Below are 18756 nucleotides of genomic sequence, written 5' to 3' on the forward strand. Positions count from 1 at the left end.
CATTTGGCCTTTTCTGACACCACCCAAAGGAAGAACTGGGAGGAGTGCCTCATTGTTCAGGGAGGGAGTGGAGGTTCAGTCTTCCTACTTAGCCTCTTCTGATGTCACCCCAGTGGGGAGTGGGGAGTGGGGAGGGATTATTCCTTATTGCCAAGGGGTGGGGTAGGGGGTTTAAATATAGGTTTTCCACTTGGCCTTTGCTGGTAGGGGTGTGTGTCCGGTATTTCCACCTGGTGTTTGGCTAGAATATGGTGATTATTGTTTAAAGGCTTCTATTCCAGCAGTCCCCTTTCCAGTCTTTTGGCAAGAGAGAACAGAAAATCCTTGGGATTGACATTTCTAGATTATATTCTTATCTAGCACACAGCCTAGAATACACAGGGGTCAAAAAGAAAACACAGGTAACTCATTGTCATGTCATTCCTCATGTCCAGAGGTCCCTTGCCACCACGTCGTCTCTCAACTGTTTAGAATCTTCTTGTGTTTGTGTTTTATACATTATGTCCAGGGTTTTATTAAAATCTGTAATTAGTGGCAAGAATAGAGATAAATTCACTCACTCCATCTTGTCTGTAATTTCTCATGTCTGATCACATGTTTTTATATCCATTCTCTCCACTGACTTGATTGAAATAATGGTGAAATCTTTTAAAAAAGACTTCATGTCAAGTGGCAAAATGAATCAATGTGGACTTGAAAAACACAGTAATGATAGATAAAACATTTTCAAATGTATTAAAATGTATGGCCTTGCTCAAAACTAAGGTGAAAATTTCTGTGAGTGAGAAACATTGTAGAAATCCACAGCACATGAAAAGTGAGGGCATATGTGTCTAAAAGAAGCCTTGATACCCAAATCCTGCAAATACAGGAAAAGAAAATTACACACCAGCATCACTCATGAACATAGTTGCAAAGATCCTAAGTGACACTTTAGCAAATCAAAGCCATTGGCATATAAAAACACACCATGACTAAATAGCATTCATCCCATGAATGTGAGAATGGGCCAATATTTCCAAAATTTATCAGCATAGTCCATCACATTGATTAAATGTAAAACAACATATGATCATCTCAGAAGACATAGTAAAAACTTTGATAAAATTAAATATGGATTCATAATTTCAAAAATTTTTAGTAAACTTTAGCAAACATCATACTTAATGCTGAACCTTTAGAAGAAATAGTATCAAAGTCAGGAATAAGATAAGGATTTCTCTAGTCACTGATAGAATTTATTAATTAACTGGTATCTTGGCCAAAGCAACGAGACAAGAAAAATAAAGAAGATGTAACTATATTAGAAAGAGAGACAAATAATTGTTATTTTCAGACCATATCACTGTGGACATAGAAAATCCAAAGGAATCTGCAAACAATGAGAACTAATAAGAGACTGAGCATAATGTCTGACCATAATTGCAAACAAGACATTTTTCTAACTTGGGTCACAGGTTGACAACTTGTTTACTAATATTGACCTTATTTTATTAAGAACCAGAGAGGTATTTTCCCCAAAATTACACAGCATTTTATTATCACAGCCAAGATATCAACTAAAGTATTATGATGACCTCAAACCCAGTAATACCTCCATTACAAGGTATCACCCATTTGTGCACCATACTAGTACAAATGTGGCAATGGCAGAAATAGTAGTTTTAAAGTGCCATGATTATGAATCCTGAAAATCTTGGCAAACAGAATGAGGATGGAGATGAGATATCCTGTATAAATTGACCTAGAAGTGATTTTGGAGCAGATCTTTCATTCTCATTCAAACAATTTTACTCTTGTTTCATGTCTCAGCTTTCCTTATTCCTGAAAATGACAAGATTTCTGGGAAGATATGGAGAGAAACTATTATGAAATGGAAAGAGACCTGAACTGGGTGGAATGAGATCAGTGAAAAGTCCTGGGGGTATCCCACCAAAAAAACATCTAGAGAAGAACTGAAAATGAAAGTAAAGCCTATGTTGAATTAGAAAGTAACTGCCTTTGTAAAATAAAATTTAATTAAAAGCATTTGGTAGTTAATCATTCCCTCTTTCTTGAGACATGTTGGCCCATGAGACTCTACTCTCTCTTGGTTCTCTCCTTCCCAAGTGTTATGGCTTGGATATTTGTTCCCTCCAAATCTCACATTGAAATGTGATCCCCAGTGTTGGAGATGGGGCCTAGTGGGAGGTGTTTGGGTCATGAGGGTGGATCCCTCATGAATGGCTTGTTGCCCTCCCCATGGTAATAAGTGAGCTTTTGCCCTATTAGTTCATGTGAGACCTGGTTGTTTAAAAGAGCCTGGTACCTTCCCGCCTCTCTCTTTTTCTCCGTCTCTCACCATGTGACATGCCTGCCCCTGCTTCATTTTCTGCCATGATTGTAAACTTCCTGAAGCCCTCACCAGAAGCTGAGCAGATGTAGGTGCCATTCTTGTACAGCTTGCAGAATCATGAGCCAAATAAACCTCTTTTCTTTATGAATTACCCCATCTTGGGTATTCCTTTGTAGCAATGGAAAATGTCTCTGGGTTCAGTCCTTAGACTTACTCATTTTTTAATCTATCCTGATTCCTTAGGTGATCTCGTTCAGTCTCTTGGTTTGAAATACCAAATTTTATTTCCAACTGTAACCTTTTTCTTGAATTCAAGTCTTGTATTCAAGCTACCTACTCAGAATTTCCATTTGGACATCTAACAGGCATCTAAAACTTCACATGTGCCAAATCAAACTCCTGTTTGCCTACCCTCTACCTCCTCCTCTATCTGTCTTCTTCAACTCAGTAAACCGCAGCTCCAATCACTCAGGTTTTTAGGACAGAAATTATAATTATCCATGACTCCCCTTTCTTATCCCCATATCCATCCATTAGAAAGTTCTATTGACTTTGCCTTGGAAAAAAATGCCTAGAACCCGATAACTTCTCATTGCCTTCACCACCTTTGCCACTACCATCTCTCACCTGCGCTATTGCAGCAGCCACCTAACTAGTCTCCTTGCCTCTATCTTTGTCACCTATAATGTATTTTTCACAGGCTACTAAAGTGATGCTTTAAACACATAAGTCAGATCATGTTATTCCTCTGCTTGCCAATTGTCTCCCATAGTTCTTTGAATAAAATACAAAGTTCTTCCCAGGGCTCCCAAGACCCTATATGATGGTTCTTGGCTACCTTTTTAATGTCATCTCCCATCACTTTCCCCTGGCCTATTCCACACCTGTCACGCTAACCACCTCAAAGTTCTTGAACACTCCAAAGCTTTTGCACTAGAGGAGGGCCCTTCCCCAGATAGCCATATGGCTATCTCTTTCTTGAGATCTACTCAGTGTCACCTATCAGACAGGGGCTCCTGTGCCCCTATGAACATCACTCCCTGATCTTTTACTCTCTATCCCCTTACTCTGCCTTATTATTATTTTTTCCTTCTAGGATCTGCTACCCTAAAATCTAAGAAGCATCAGAAGAAAGACTTTGTCTGCTTTGTTCGCTGCCCTATCCCCAGTAAGTAGAACAGTGCGTGGTATACAGCAGACCTTCAATAAGTACATCAAATGAGTAAATGGGTAGCAATAAAAATTGAGTAATTAAGAATTATATCCAGCATTTCCTTCTTTGTATTTGGAGAAGAAAATTAGGAGCACAAAACAGTCTGATTTCTGAGGCCCTCATGACTCCATCTTTGTGAGATTGGTATGATGGTAGAGCAGAGTGTGGGCGAAAATTTAGAAACTCCAGAAAGTTGAGAGAAAATTTAGAAAGAATGCTTCTGCTTTTCAAGGGGGGGAGTTTGTGTCACCTCAAATTGAGAAACTGTTGTTGCTTATTTAAGCCATCCTTAACAGTGCTGTCAACAACTAGTGTAGTTTAAAAAATGGCATTTCATGCAAATCAAAACCACAGTGAGATACTATCTCATGCCAGTTAGAATGGCGATCATTAAAAAGTCAGGAAACAACAGACGCTGGAGAGGCTGTGGAGAAATAGGAACACTTTTACACTGTTGGTGGGAGTGTAAATTAGTTCAACCATTGTGGAAGCCAGTGTGGCCATTCCTCAAGGATCTAGAACCAGAAACACCATTTGACCCAGCAATCCCATTACTGGGTATATACCCAAAGGATTACAAATCATTCTGCTATAAAGACACATGCACATGTTATGTTTATTGTAGCACTGTTCACAATAGCAAAGACTTGGAACCAACCTAAATGCCCATCAATGATAAGACTGGATAAAGAAAACGTGGCACATATGCACCATGGAATACTATGCAGCCATAAAAAAGGATGAGTTCATGTCCTTTGCAGGGACATGGATGAAGCTAGAAACCATAATTCTCAGCAAACTAACACAGGAACAGAAAGTCAACACCTTGTGTTCTCACTCATAAGTGGGAGTTGAACAGTGAGAACACATGGTCACAGGGAGGGGAACATCCCACAGTAGGGCTTGTCACGGGTTGGGGGCTAGGGGAGGGATAGCATCAGGAGAAATATCAAATGTAGGTGACAGGTTGATGGGTGCAGTAAACCACCATGCCATGGCAGGTGTATACCTATGTAACAAACCTGCATGTTCTGCACATGCATCCCAGAAATTAGAGTATAATAATAAAAAAATAGCATTTCAATAATCACTTGTTTTTCAAGACACCCATAATTAGAGTATGTTATATAGCAAGCATAGCAGACACCTTCTTTTTATTTTTTAACTTTTTATTTATTTATTTATTTTTATTTTTTTTTTATTATTATACTTTAAGTTCTAGGATACATGTGCACAACGTGCAGGTTTGTTACATATGTATACTTGTGCCATGTTGGTGTGCAGCACCCATCAACTCGTCATTTACATCAGGCATAACTCCCAAAGCCATCCCTATCCCCTCCTCCCTCCCCATAATAGGCCCCGGTGTGTGATGTTCCCCTTTCTGTGTCCAAGTGATCTCATTGTTCAATTCCCACCTCTGAGTGAGAACATGTGGTGTTTGGTTTTCTCTTCTTGTGATAGTTTGCTGAGAATGATGGTTTCCAGCTGCATCCATGTCCCTACAAAGGACACAAACTCATCCTTTTTTATGGCTGCATAGTATTCCATGGTGTATATGTGCCACATTTTCTTCTTTTTTTTTTTTTCTGTCAAGCTGTTCTTTATTTCAGGGAGAAGCTGGGGGAGGGGCTCAGTCTTTCTTGGCAGCAGCTTTCCTCATAGCGACCAATACGTTGCTCAGCTCCTCCCGCTTCCTCTTGGCGAGGATGTGCGTCCCCCCCCTTTTCTTGATAAACTTGAGGGCCCGTTTGTCCTTGGAGATCTTCAGTAACTCCATGGCGCGCCGCTGGTACGGGGCAAAGCCACACACCTCCCGAATCATGTCCCACACAAACTTGGTGTGTTTCGTCAGACGCCCGTGGCGGCGGCTGTGCCTGGGCTTGCTCACGTTCTTGGTCACCTTGTGGCCCTTGTTGAGGCCCACGGCCATAGGATAGCGTAGAGCCATGGCTGCTGCTCTCCAGTGGCGGCCCTGGCGGAAGGGGTGCCACATTTTCTTAATCCAGTCTGTCACTGATGGACATTTGGGTTGATTCCAAGTCTTTGCTATTGTGAATAGTGCAGCAATAAACATACTTGTGCATGTATCTTTATAGCAGCATGATTTATAATCCTTTGGGTATATCCCCAGTAATGGGATGGCTGGGTCATATGGTATTTATAGTTCTAGATCCTTGAGGAATCGCCATACTGTTTTCCACAATGGTTGAACTAGTTTACAATCCCACCAACAGTGTAAAAGTGTTCCTATTTCTCCACATCCTCTCCAGTACCTTTTGTTTCCTGACTTTTTAATGATTGCCATTCTAACTGGTGTGAGATGGTATCTCATTGTGGTTTTGATTTGCATTTCTCTGATGGCCAGTGATGACGAGCATTTTTTCATGTGTCTTTTGGCTGTATGAATGTCTTTTGAGAAATGTCTGTTCATATCCTTTGCCCACTTTTTGATGGGGTTGTTTGTTTTTTTCTTGTAAATTTGTTTGAGTTCTTTGTAGGTTCCGGATATTAGCCCTTTGTCAGATGAGTAGATTGCAAAAATTTTCTCCCATTCTGTAGGTTGCCTGTTCACTCTGATGGTAATTTCTTTTGCTGTGCAGAAGCTCTTTAGTTTAATTAGATGTCTATTAGGTCTGCTTGGTGCAGAGCTGAGTTGAAGTCCTGGATATCCTTGTTAACTTTCTGTCTTGTGGATCTGTCTAATGTTGACAGTGGGGTGTTGAAGTCTCCTATTATTATTGTATGGGAGTCTAAGTCTCTTTGTAAGTCTCTAAGGACTTGCTTTATGAATCTGGGCGCTCCTGTATTGGGTGCATATATATTTAGGATAATTAGCTCTTCCTGTTGAATTGATCCCTTTACCAATATGTAATGGCCTTCTTTGTCTCTTTTGATCTTTGATGGTTTAAAGTCTGTTTTATCAGAGACTAGGATGCAACCCCTGCTTTTTTTTGTTCTCTGTTTGCTTGGTAGATCTTCCTCCATCCCTTTATTTTGAGCCTGTGTGTGTCTCTGAATGTGAGATGGGTCTCCTGAATATAGCAAACTGATGGGTCTTGACTCTTTATCCAATTTGCCAGTCTGTGTCTTTTAATTGGACCATTTAGTCCATTTACATTTAAGGTTAATATTGTTATGTGTGAGCTTGATCCTGTTATTGTGATATTAGCTTGTTATTTTGCTCGTTAGTTGATACAGTTTCTTCCTAGCATCAATGGTCTTTATATTTTGGCATGTTCTTGCAATGGCTGGTACCGCTTGTTCCTTTCCATGTTTAGTGCTTCCTTCAGGATCTCTTGTAGAGCAGGCCTGGTGGTGACAAAATCTCTAAGCATTTGCTTGTCTGCAAAGGATTTTATTTCTCCTTCACTTAGGAAACTCAGTTTGGCTGGATATGAAATTCTGGGTTGAAATTCTTTTCTTTAAGAATGTTGAATACTGGCCCCTGCTCTCTTCTGGCTTGTAGAGTTTCTGCCAAGAGATCTGCTGTTAGTCTGATGGGCTTCCCTTTGTGGGTAACCCGATCTTTCTCTCTGGCTGCCCTTAACATTTTTTCCTTCATTTCAACTTTGGTGAATCTGACAATTATGTGTCTTGGAGTTGCTCTTCTGGAGGAGTATCTTTGTGGCGTTCTCTGTATTTCCTGAATTTGGATGTTGGCCTGCCTTACTAGGTTGGGGAAGTTCTCCTGGATGATATCCTGAAGAGTGTTTTTCAACTTGGTTCAATTTTCCCCTCACTTTCAGGCACCTCAATCAGACGTAGATTTGGTCTTTTCACATAATCCCATACTTCTTGAAGGCTTTGTTCATTTCTTTTTCCTCTTTTTTCTCTAGACTTCTCTTCTTGCTTCATTTCATTCATTTGATCTTCAATCGCTGATACTCTTTCTTCCAGTTGATCAAGTCGGTTACTGAAGCTTGTGCATCTGTCACGTATTTCTCGTGTCATGGTTTTTATCTCTGTCAGTTCGTTTATGGCCTTTTCTGCATTGATTATTCTAGTTACCCATTCTTCCATTCATTTTTCAAGATTTTTAGTTTCTTTGCGCTGGGTACATAGTTCCTCCTTTAGCTCTGAGAAGTTTGATGGACTGAAGCCTTCGTCTATCAACTCGTCAAAGTCATTCTCCGTCCAGCTTTGATCCATTGCTGGCAATGAGCTGCGTTCCTTTGGAGGGGGAGATGTGCTCTTATTTTTTTAATTTCCAGCTTTTCTGCCCTGCTTTTTCCCCATCTTTGTGGTTTTATCTGCCTTTGGTTTTTGATGATGGTGACGTACTGATGGGGTTTTGGTGTGGGTGTCCTTTCTGTTTGTTAGTTTTCCTTCTAACAGTCAGGACCCTCAGCTGTAGGTCTGTTGGAGATTGCTTGAGGTCCACCCCAGACCCTGTTTGTCTGGGTATCAGCAGCGGAGGCTGCAGAAGATAGAATATTGCTGAACAGTGAGTGTTCCTGTCTGATTCTTGCTCTGGAAGCTTCATCTCAGGGGTGTACCCTGCCATATGAGGTGTGGGGTGTTGGTCTGCACCTAATGGGGGATGTCTCCCAGTTAGGCTACTCAGGAGTCAGGGACCCACTTGAGCAGGCAGTCTGTCCGTTCTCAGATCTCAACCTCTGTGTTGGGAGATCCACTGCTCTCTTCAAAGCTGTCAGACAGGGTCATTTACATCTGCAGAGGTTTCTGCTGCTTTTTGTTTAGCAATGCCCTGTCCCCAGAGGTGGAGTCTACAGAGACAGGCAGGCCTCCTTGAGCTGCTGTGGGCTCCACCCAGGACCCAGTTTGAGCTACCTGGTGGCTTTGTTTACCTACTTAAGCCTCAGCAATGGTGGGCACCCCTCACCCAGCCTTGCTGCTGCCTTGCAGTTAGATCTCTGACTGCTGTGCTAGCAATGAGGGAGGCTCCGTGGGCATGGGACCCTCCTGGCCAGGTGTGGGATATAATCTCCTGGTGTGCCGTTTGCTAAGACCCTTGGTAACGTACAGTATTAGGGTGGGAGTTACCCGATTTTCCAGGTGTTGTGTGTCTCAGTTTCCCTTGGCTAGGAAAAGGGATTCCCTTCCCCTTTGCGCTTCCCAAGTGAGGCGATGCCTCGCCCTGCTTCAACTTTCCCTGGTCAGGCTGCAGCAGCTGACCAGCACTGATTGGCTGGCACTCCCCAGTGAGATGAACCCCATACCTCAGTTGAAAATGCAGAAATCACCCGTCTTCTGTGTCGCTTGTGCTGGGAGCTGGAGACTGGAGCTGTTCCTATTCGGCCATCTTGCCCCGGGGATTCTATTTTTTAACTTTTAAGTTCAGGGATGCAAATGCAGATTTGTTACATAGGTAAACTTGTGTAATAGCTGCATGTGTAATAGCTGCACATGTAGTATTCCATGGCGTATGTGTACCACATTTTCTTTACCTATTGATGGGCATTTAGGTTGATTCCATGTCTTTGCTATTGTGAACAGTGTGCAGCCACCTTCTTATGAACGTGATTTTGCACTCAATTATCATCTAAAATTATTCTTTAGGCTAGATGCATCATATCTGTAATCCCAGCACTTTGGAGAGGCTGAGGCAGGAGGATTGCTTGAGGCCAGGAGTTTAAGACCAGCCTGGGCTAATATTTAAATTTTTTTGGGGGGGGGCGGAGCAAGATGGCCGAATAGGAACAGCTCCAGTCTCCAATTCCCAGCACGAGCGACACAGAAGACCAGTGATTTCTGCATTTTCAACTGAGGTACTGGGTTCATCTCACTAGGGAGTGCTGGACAATCAGTGCTGGTCAGCTGCTGCAGCCCGACCAGCGAGAGCTGAAGCAGGGCGAGGCATCGCCTCACCTGGGAAGCGCAAGGGGGAAGGGAATCCCTTTTCCTAGCCAGGGGAACTGAGACACACAACACCTGGAAAATCGGGTAACTCCCATCCCAATACTACGCTTTAAGGAAACGGGCACACCAGGAGATTATATCCCACACCTGGCTGGGAGGGTCCCACGCCCACGGAGCCTCCCTCATTGCTAGCACAGCAGTCTGTGATCTACCGGCAAGGCAGCAGTGAGGCTGGGGGAGGGGCGCCCGCCATTGCTGAGGCTTAAGTAGGTAAACAAAGCCGCTGGGAAGCTCGAACTGGGTGGAGCTCACAGCAGCTCAAGGAAACCTGCCTCTCTCTGTAGACTCCACTTCTGGGGACAGGGCACAGTAAACAATAACAAAAGTCGCAGAAACCTCTGCAGATGCAAACGACTCTGTCTGACAGCTTTGAAGAGAGCAGTGGATCTCCCAACACGGAGGTTGAGAGCTGAGAAGGGACAGACTGCCTGCTCAAGTGGGTCCCTGACCCCTGAGTAGCCTAACTGGGAGACATCTCCCACTAGGGGCAGTCTGACACCCCACACCTCACAGGGTGGAGTACCCCCCTGAGAGGAAGTTTCCAAAGCAAGAATCAGACAGGTACACTCGCTGTTCAGCAATATTCTATCTTCTGCAGCCTCTGCTGCTGATACCCAGGCAAACAGGGTCTGGAGTGGACCTCAAGCAATCTCCAACAGACCTACAGCTGAGGGTCCTGACTGTTAGAAGGAAAACTATCAAACAGGAAGGACACCTACACCAAAACCCCATCAGTACGTCACCATCATCAAAGACCAGAGGCAGATAAAACCACAAAGATGGGGAAAAAGCAGGGCAGAAAAGCTGGAAATTAAAAAAATAAGAGCACATCTCCCCCAGCAAAGGAGCGCAGCTCATCGCCAGCAATGGATCAAAGCTGGACGGAGAATGACTTTGACGAGATGAGAAAAGAAGGCTTCAGTCCATCAAACTTCTCAGAGCTAAAGGAGGAATTACGTACCCAGCGCAAAGAAACTAAAAATCTTGAAAAAAAATTGGAAGAATTGATGGCTAGAGTAATTAATGCAGAGAAGGTCATAAACGAAATGACAGAGATGAAAACCACGACACGAGAAATACGTGACAAATGCACAAGCTTCAGTAACCAACTGGAAGACCAGCCTGGGCAACATAACAAGACCCTGTTTCTATAGAAAAATTTTTAAAAATAGCTCATCATGGTGGTGCACACTTGTAATCTTAGCCACTGAGAAGGGTGGGGCAGAAGGATCACTTAAGCCCAGGAGTTTGATTCTGTCCTGAGCTATGATTGTACCACCCTACTGCAGCCTGGGTGACACAGAGCAAGACTCTGTCTCAAAACAAACAAACAAAATCCAACAACTATCTCTGTAAAATAACTAAGTTTGACATTAAAACACGAAATAGAGAACTTTAAATTTTAAGCTAGAAAAAAAAGCACAGGAATATTTGAATACCTTACGTATATACATACACACACACACACACACACACATATATATATATATAATTATATATACACAATTTTTTTTGAGACAGGGTCTTGCTCTGTCACCCAGGCTGGAGTGCATGATCATGGTTCAAGGCAGCCTTGACATCCCAGGCTCAGGTGATCCTCCCACCTTAGCCTCGTGGATAGCTGGGACTACAGGTGTGTGCCACTATGCTGGGCTAAGTTTTGTATTTTTTGTAGAGATGAGGGTTTCCCCATGTTGGTCAGGCTGGTTTCAAACTCCTGGGCTCAAGTGATCCACTCACCTTGGCCTCCCAAAGCGCTGAGATTAAAGGCGTGAGCAACCGTGCCTGGCCATTATTATATTTTCATTACTATTTAACCAACTTTGGACATCTTGAATAGAATACTTCTTCCAATTTTCCGTGAAATATTTATGTTTATGTTAAAGCCTTCCTGAGAATGCATGTAACTTTCATAATTTAATACTTGAGACTTCACGGACACCAGCCACAGACCTGACAAACTGTTATTTTCCTTCTTGGCTGGTGGGCTTGCTGCATCATAGCCACAGTCTATACTCCTGTTGGCAGCAGTGCACACTGAAACCTTGAGCTTGCTGCCTGAAGCTGGAGCACACATCTTTCCTCTGGGGGCTTTGGTTCCCCTCCTACTCACTCACAGGGCTAAACTTCAGTGTCATATGCTGTCTAGCTCAGCAGGCTATGAGTCTACTGTGCTTTTCTTAGGTTTCTCCAGTTTCTACAAGTCACTTCTGAGTGGGCAGAGGGTGTAGAACCATTTTAGATCTCACATCTCTATTGTGCATTCCGGTTTTCACGCTCCTTCACTCACACTCTCTGTCTGGTTTCCATCAATCACTCAGCCTGACCTTTGGGAAGGGAGGTCTAGGAAGGGAGGTTACTCCTTGCTTGTAACCTCCCAGTGGCTGGTGTGACATGCTGACCCCAAGCACCTAAAGATGTATCTCAAGTATGGTGGAGGGCCTTGGGTTGAAACCATAGAACACTGTTTTTAGAAACTCATGCAAAATGGTCTGAAGTAGGATACAGCTGCTGCAAGAACTAAGATATAAGGCATGATGTTAGACCAGCACAAAAGGGAGATGATACGCTTACTAGATCATGTAAGGAATTTACCTCCTGAAAATATAACAGCATAATCAGAGTTATAAAAAGTTCTTCTCAAATAATGGAAACAGTGGAGGGTAACCAAGAGAACAGTGTAATAACTGAATGCAATTTAATCTCTTACAGTACATTGCCACCACTACAGAAAAGTAGAGTTTTAACTTCTTTGTTATGAATCTCCACCTCTGATGATCGAGTGTGCCTGCAATTCTGTAAGATCCAAAAGGGGAGGAGGTGATGGTACCTCTTTCTGTATTCCCTTAACCTCCAGAAAGAATCTTCAAAGTTTAGTCAAATGTGAAATTAGTAGGTATTCCTCAAGAAATCTCTCATTTCTAACATTAATTTGCTAGTTCAGGGATGATATTGTTTGAATGTATGTCCCCTCCAAATGAAATGTGACCCTAGTGTTGGAGATGGGACCTAATGGGAGGTGTTTGGGTCATGGGGTTGGATCCCTCATGAATGATTTAGTGTCCTCCCTGCAGCAATTAGTTCACACAATAGCTAGTTGTTTAAAGAGCCTGGAACCTCCTCCCCTCTCTCTCTTGCTCTTTCTCTTGCATGTGGCATGCCTGTTCCTCCTTCACCTTCTGCCATGATTGGAAGATTCCTGAGGCTCTCACCAGAAGCAGATGCATTTGACCCATTCATCATTTCTTCCACAGAACTTTATGTTATCTGGCTGTCCATGGCACCACTCCTGTTGTCTTTCTCCACTGATTCTATTTCTCATGTTCATTCTTATTACCTCATCAGCCTGGCCTTCACTGTTCATAGTTCTGTCACCTTTTTGGTCATAATCACTTAACAAGTCTCTAAGAAGTTCCAAACTTTCCCTCATCTTCTAGTCTTCTTCTGAGCCCTCCAAACTCTTCCCACCCCTGCCCATTACCAGGTTCCAAAGCCACTTCCACATTTCAGCAATTGCTTTATAGCAATGCCCAACTCCTCAGTTCTATTTTTTTTGTATTAGTTCAATTTGTATTGCTATAAAGTAATACCTGACACTGGTAGAGTCACTGGCTGCTTATGTCCCCAGCCTGTAAAAGCTGCAGGCACTCAACACCATTAACATCTTAATTCCTCAAATTCTTTAATTTCCTTTAAAATGCTCTGATTTCCTCCCTCCCTCCCTCCCTCCCTCTCTCTTTCTCTTTCTCTCTCTCTTTCTTTCTTTCTTTTGAATCTTGCTCTGTCTGGAGTACACTGGCATGATCTCAGCTCACTGCAACCTCAGTCTCCCAGGTTCAAGCGATTCTCCTGCCTCAACCTCCTGAGTAGCTGGGACTACAGGCACGCGCCAGCACCCCCAGCTAATTTTTGCATTTTTAGAGACTGGGTTTCACCACGTTGGCCAGGATGGTCTTGATCTCTTGACCTCGTGATCCACCCACCTTGGCCTCCCAAAGTGCTGGGACTACAGGCATGAGCCACTGTGCCTGGCCAAAATGGTCTAATTTTCTTTCTTCTTTTCTAGTAAATCTTTGTCAGTCTCATTTACATATGCCTCATCCTTTGCCATCCCTTAAATGTTGGTATTACCAGGGGATTCCATCCCCAACCTGCTTTCACTTTACATATTCTTTCTGAGTAAGAATTTGTGGCCATAATTACTTGTGTGCTGGTACACAGCACAGGTCTCTCCCCTGAGCCCCAGATACATATATTCATCTGCCTCTTAGACATTTTAATCTTAATATATTCAAAACTGAACTTATCATCTCTCATGTCCCAACTTGTCCCTTATCCTATCCACTGATGTGACCACCCAGGTCAGGAACCAGACTCTTCCTATTCCCACTTCCTTTACCTCCATATGCAACCAGGTATCAAGTTCTGCTCATTCTGACCCCTGCCCTTCACACCACCACCTCTGCTTCAGCCAAGTTGAGTAATAATGAAGGCCAAGGTTTTCATCATTGCTTAGCTGGATCCCTCCAATAGCCTTAAAATGTCCCCCCTTGCTTGTGGTCTCATTCTCCTGTTTACCAGAATATTCTTTTTAACTTGTGAACCACAGTATATCACTAATCTGCTCAAAACCCTTTAATTACCTCCCTTCACGAGTCTTCAGGATAAAATTTAAACCCTTCATCAGGTACACTAAAACATTAGTGATCTGGACCAGTCTGGAAACTGGATCTGCTTTCTGTATCCAGTCTTTATTTCAGCCACATTAATATCCTCATTTTCCTGAACTGGCCAAGTTCTTTGGGTAGTAAAGGTATAAAAATAAACCCTTTGGCTGGGCGCAGTGGCTCACGCCTGTAATCCCAGAACTTTGGGAGGCCAAGGCGGGAGAATCGCTTGAACCCAGGAGGCGGAGACTGCAGTGAGCCGAGATTGCGCCACTATACTCCAGCCTGGCAACCGAGCGAGACCCCGTCTCAAAAACAAACAAACAAAAACCCCTATTGTTATTTGATTTTTTTCGTGTATAAGAAAAAATTTTATTCATGTTCATTACAGCAACCTCCTCTGATCATACACAGTTTGTATTAGGCACCCTTTCTATGTGACACCACAGTTTCCCATTTTGCAACTTCTCAGTGTTTTTCTTCTCTGTTTTCTCCATGAGACCGTGAGTCGCTTAAGAGCAATATTATGACTTTAATTTCTACATCTCCAGGTGCAGCTCAAGAAATATCCAACAGGGAGAAAGGAAGAGAAGTGGGGATCCGAAAAAAGGAGGTGAGAAATGGAGAATCTGTCTTCTGCCTCCACTAAAATGCCTCTCATCATGGCCAAGGTGGCTCATGACCACACAATTGTTAAATGAAATGGAAGCACTTTTTGTTAATCTGGATATAGTCTTGAAATTTTTGCCCTCACATTTTGAGACCACCTTCTCCTTGCTCTCTGACTGATCCTCCTTATTTTCCTCTTCAAGATCCCTTTTTTCTATTGTCTCTTAAATGTTAAATTTACCCTAGGAAATCGTCCTGAGTCCGCGGGTTCTTTTAGTCTCCCTAGGGAATGGCCTCCAAGCTGGCGCCTACTCAGGCAGTGTTGTACTGCCCCCTACTGGTGTAACTGAAAAGCAGGTCAGTCGCACGCCACATGTAGAGTCCAATTTACAAGCACGAGGCCTGGCACAAGAAAAGTGAATGTATTTCCGAAACTAGTTTGGGAGGAGGGCAGGAAGTGTCCTCCTTTAAATGTGCCACGTTGCCTTTGGAGCAAAAAGTGAACACTTTTATAAGGTAAAAGAGAAGTGAGCAAGGCAGGGAGGTCTCCCTGCGACTGGGCAGTTAAACACTGAGCAGTTGAGTAGGTGCCCTACCTAGTCTCCATTGTCTGCATGCTTTATTCCTCTTGATTGCGGGACAAGAATCTGGGACCTGCTGAACTTCAGGTGTCAGGAACAAGCTGTAACATACCCCTATTTGCTGAGCTGTGGGCAGTGGGACCAAATGAGAGCTGTGACACACCCCTATTCACTGAACTGCAGGCAGCAGGATTGAATAAGAGCTGTGACATGTCCCCATTTGCTGAGCTGCAGGCAGTGGGACTGAATGAGAGCTGTGACATGCCCTCATTTGCTGAGTTGCAGGTGGCAGGAACGAGAGAGAGCTATGACATTTCTTGGGGTCTCAGACCTTGGGACTCCCCAGGCAAAGCTGTAACACCTCTTGGGGCTCTGCAGTTGTTGGCGTCTCCGAGTTTGTTAGTGGCACTGTGTTCCCCTCATTTAGACACTGATGCCCAAGGTGGAAGCAGGTCACAGCAGCACACCCAGTCCTGCCACTGGCTGAGTGTGGATCCCATGGCTCAGGAGTTCAAGACAAGCCTGGGCAATATGGTGAGACCTCATCTCTACAAAAAAAAAAAAAAAAAAAAAAAAAATAGCCAAGCGTAGTGGTCACTGTACTCCAGACTGGGTGACAGAGTGGGAGCCTCTGCCCCCCTCCCCCCCAAAAAGAGAATGTAACATTAATTTATAATGTCTCTTTTAAAAATTTAACACAATGTTATCTTTTTCTTGCTGAAGGAGCAGGGTTGTGTCCTAAGGTTAAATCAATTCACTGGGAAAAATATAATATCCAGTTCCAAAGTGTAACCAATTTGACCAAGAGGAATTTGATTCGGGTGCTGTTTCAAATTTTGCTTTGCAGGGTTCTTTCTTTTCACTTTTATGTTTTTTCCTTTTATTTTTAGTTGACATATAATAATTGTACATATTTATGGGATACAGAGTAATATTTTGATACTTGTATACAACGTGTGATGATCAAATCAAAGCAATTGGGATATCCATCACCTCAAACATTGATCATTTCTTTGTGTTGGGAACATTCAAAATTCTCTCTCCTAGCTTTTTGAAGATATACATAAAATAATTCTTAACTATATTCACCCTATAGTGCTACAGAACGCTGGAACTTATTCCTCTTCTCTAGCTGTAACTTTGTATACATTAACCAACTTCTCCCCATCCTCCACACCCCTCTACCCTTCCTGTTGCGGGAACTCAGGGACTCCGAATGGAGGGACCGCCTGAAGCCACAGCAGAAGAACATAAATTGTGACTTCCTGGACATTTATTAGTTCCCCAAAATGAATTCTTTTATAATTTCTTACACCTGGCTTTAGTGCGATCTCTGAATATAAGTTGTGAAGATTTCATGGACACTTATCACTTCCGCAATCAATACCCTTGTGATTTCTTATGCCTGTCTTTACTTTAATCTCTTAATCCCGTCATCTTCTTTGTAAGCTGAGGAGGATATACGTCACCTCAGGACCCTGTGATAATTGCATTAACCACACAAATTGTTTGTAGAGCACGTGTGTTTGAACAATATGAAATCTGGGCATCTTGAAAAAAGAACAGGATAACAGCAATGTTCAGGGAACAAGAGAGAGAAGACTTCTGGCCGCTGGTGAGCCAGACGGAACAGAGCCATATTTCTCTTCTTTCAAAGGCAAATAGGAGAAATATTGCTGAATTCTTTTTCTGAGCAAGGAATATCCCTGAGAAAGAGAATGTGCCCTGAGGGTAGGTCTATAGACGGCCCACTTAAGGCGGCCGGCCACCTTTTAGGGTAGAAGCCAAAGTGATGAAATAAGCCCTGGTCTCCCATAGTGCCCCCAGGCTTATTAGGACGAGGAAATTCCCACTTAATAAATTTTGGTCAGACAGGTTGTCTGCTCTCAAACCTTGTTTCCTGATAAGATGTTATCAATGACAATGAGTGCCAGAAACTTCATTAGCAATTTTAATTTTGCCCCATCCGATGGTCCTGTGATCTCGCCCTGCCTCCATTTGCTTTGTGATATTTTATTACCTTGTGAAGTACGTGATCTCTGTGACCCACACCCCATTCGAGCACTCCCTCCCCTTTTGAAAATCGCTAATAAAAACTTACTGGTTTTATGGCTCGGGGAACATCATGGAAACTGCCGACATGTGATGTCTCCCCCGGACACCCAGTTTAAAATTTCTCTCTCATGTACTCTTTCCCTTTATTTCTCAAACCAGCCGAGATGCTTAGGGAAATTGAAAAGAACCCACGTTAAATATCAGGGGTGGGGTTTTCCCCCAGTACTTTCCCAGCCTCTGATAACCACAATTTTACTCTCTACTTCTGTGAGCTCATTTTTAAGCTTCCATATATGCTTGGGAACAGGTGGTATTTATCTTTATGTGCCTGACTTATTTCACTTAACATAATGTCCTTCCAGTGTGAGGATTGAGGAGAGCAGACATTTTATTGTTCATCTCCATGTTGAGAATCAGAAATATCCCCAATTTAAAAAAATGATTACAAATATGTTATATCAGGAACTGTGGCTTGCCTATGGGTCCTGGGTGGGCAAATAACTAATTTAAATTCAATAGGAATGGGCTTGAAATGTCCTAGACCAAGATATGATTTGGCTGTGTCTCCATCCAAATCTCATCTTGAATTGTAGTTCCCATAATCCCCACATGTCTAGGGAGTGACCCAGTGGGAAGTAAGCTAATCACAGGAGCAGTTACCATCGCGAGGTTCTCGTGATAGTGAGTTCTCACTAGATCTGATGGCTCTACAAGGAAGGGGCTTTCCCCATTGTTGCTCAGTTCTTCTCTTTCCTGCTACCATGTGAGGAAGGATGTATTGGCTTCCTCTTGCACCATGATTGTAGGTTTCCTGAGGCTTCCCAAGCTATGCTGAACTATAAGTCAATTTAACCTCTTTCCTGGCCAGGCACAGGCTCATGCCTGTAATCACAGCACTTTGGGAGGCTGAAGCAGGTGGATCACTTGAGTTCAAGACCAGCTGGGCCAACATGGTGAAACCCTACTAAAAATACAAAAATTAGCTGGGCATAGTGGTGCTTGCCTGTAATCCCAGCTGTGTAGGAGGCTGAGGCAGGAGAGTTGCTTGAACCCAGCAGGTGAAGGTTGCAGTGAGCCGAGATTGCACTGCTGCACTCCAGTCTGGGCTACAGAGTGAGGCTGTGTCTCAAAAAAACAAGACAAAACAAACAAAACAAACCCCCTCTTTCCTTTATAAATTACCCAGTCTGGAGTATGTCTTTATTAGCAGTGTGAAAACAGACTAATACAGACCACAGGGGTGGGAAATCCATTCTTTTGGGCCAAGTAATCTTACTTTTCTTCTAATGTTCAGTGGATAGGCTGATGTCAAGCTTCAAATGGTGAATTATCATAAAGGAAGAAGAGTAGAGGGTGGTGCTGGGGGTAAGAGATGCAGCACTAAGGCTATGTGGGTCTGATTTCCCAGACTAC

The 18756-nt window shown here is 43.1% G+C and overlaps 1 protein-coding gene across 1 annotated transcript; it reads right to left on the minus strand.

The window, feature by feature from the left end:
- Nucleotides 1-5155: 5155 nt before the first annotated feature.
- Nucleotides 5156-5533, minus strand: LOC105498185 (large ribosomal subunit protein eL36-like). The gene has a single exon (XM_071071119.1). The coding sequence runs from the start codon at nt 5497-5499 to the stop codon at nt 5182-5184; it is 318 nt and encodes a 105-aa protein (XP_070927220.1). The 5' UTR covers nt 5500-5533; the 3' UTR covers nt 5156-5181.
- Nucleotides 5534-18756: the final 13223 nt, after the last annotated feature.

Source organism: Macaca nemestrina, chromosome 1 (assembly GCF_043159975.1).
Source record: "Macaca nemestrina isolate mMacNem1 chromosome 1, mMacNem.hap1, whole genome shotgun sequence".
NCBI classification, from domain to species: Eukaryota; Metazoa; Chordata; class Mammalia; order Primates; family Cercopithecidae; genus Macaca; species Macaca nemestrina.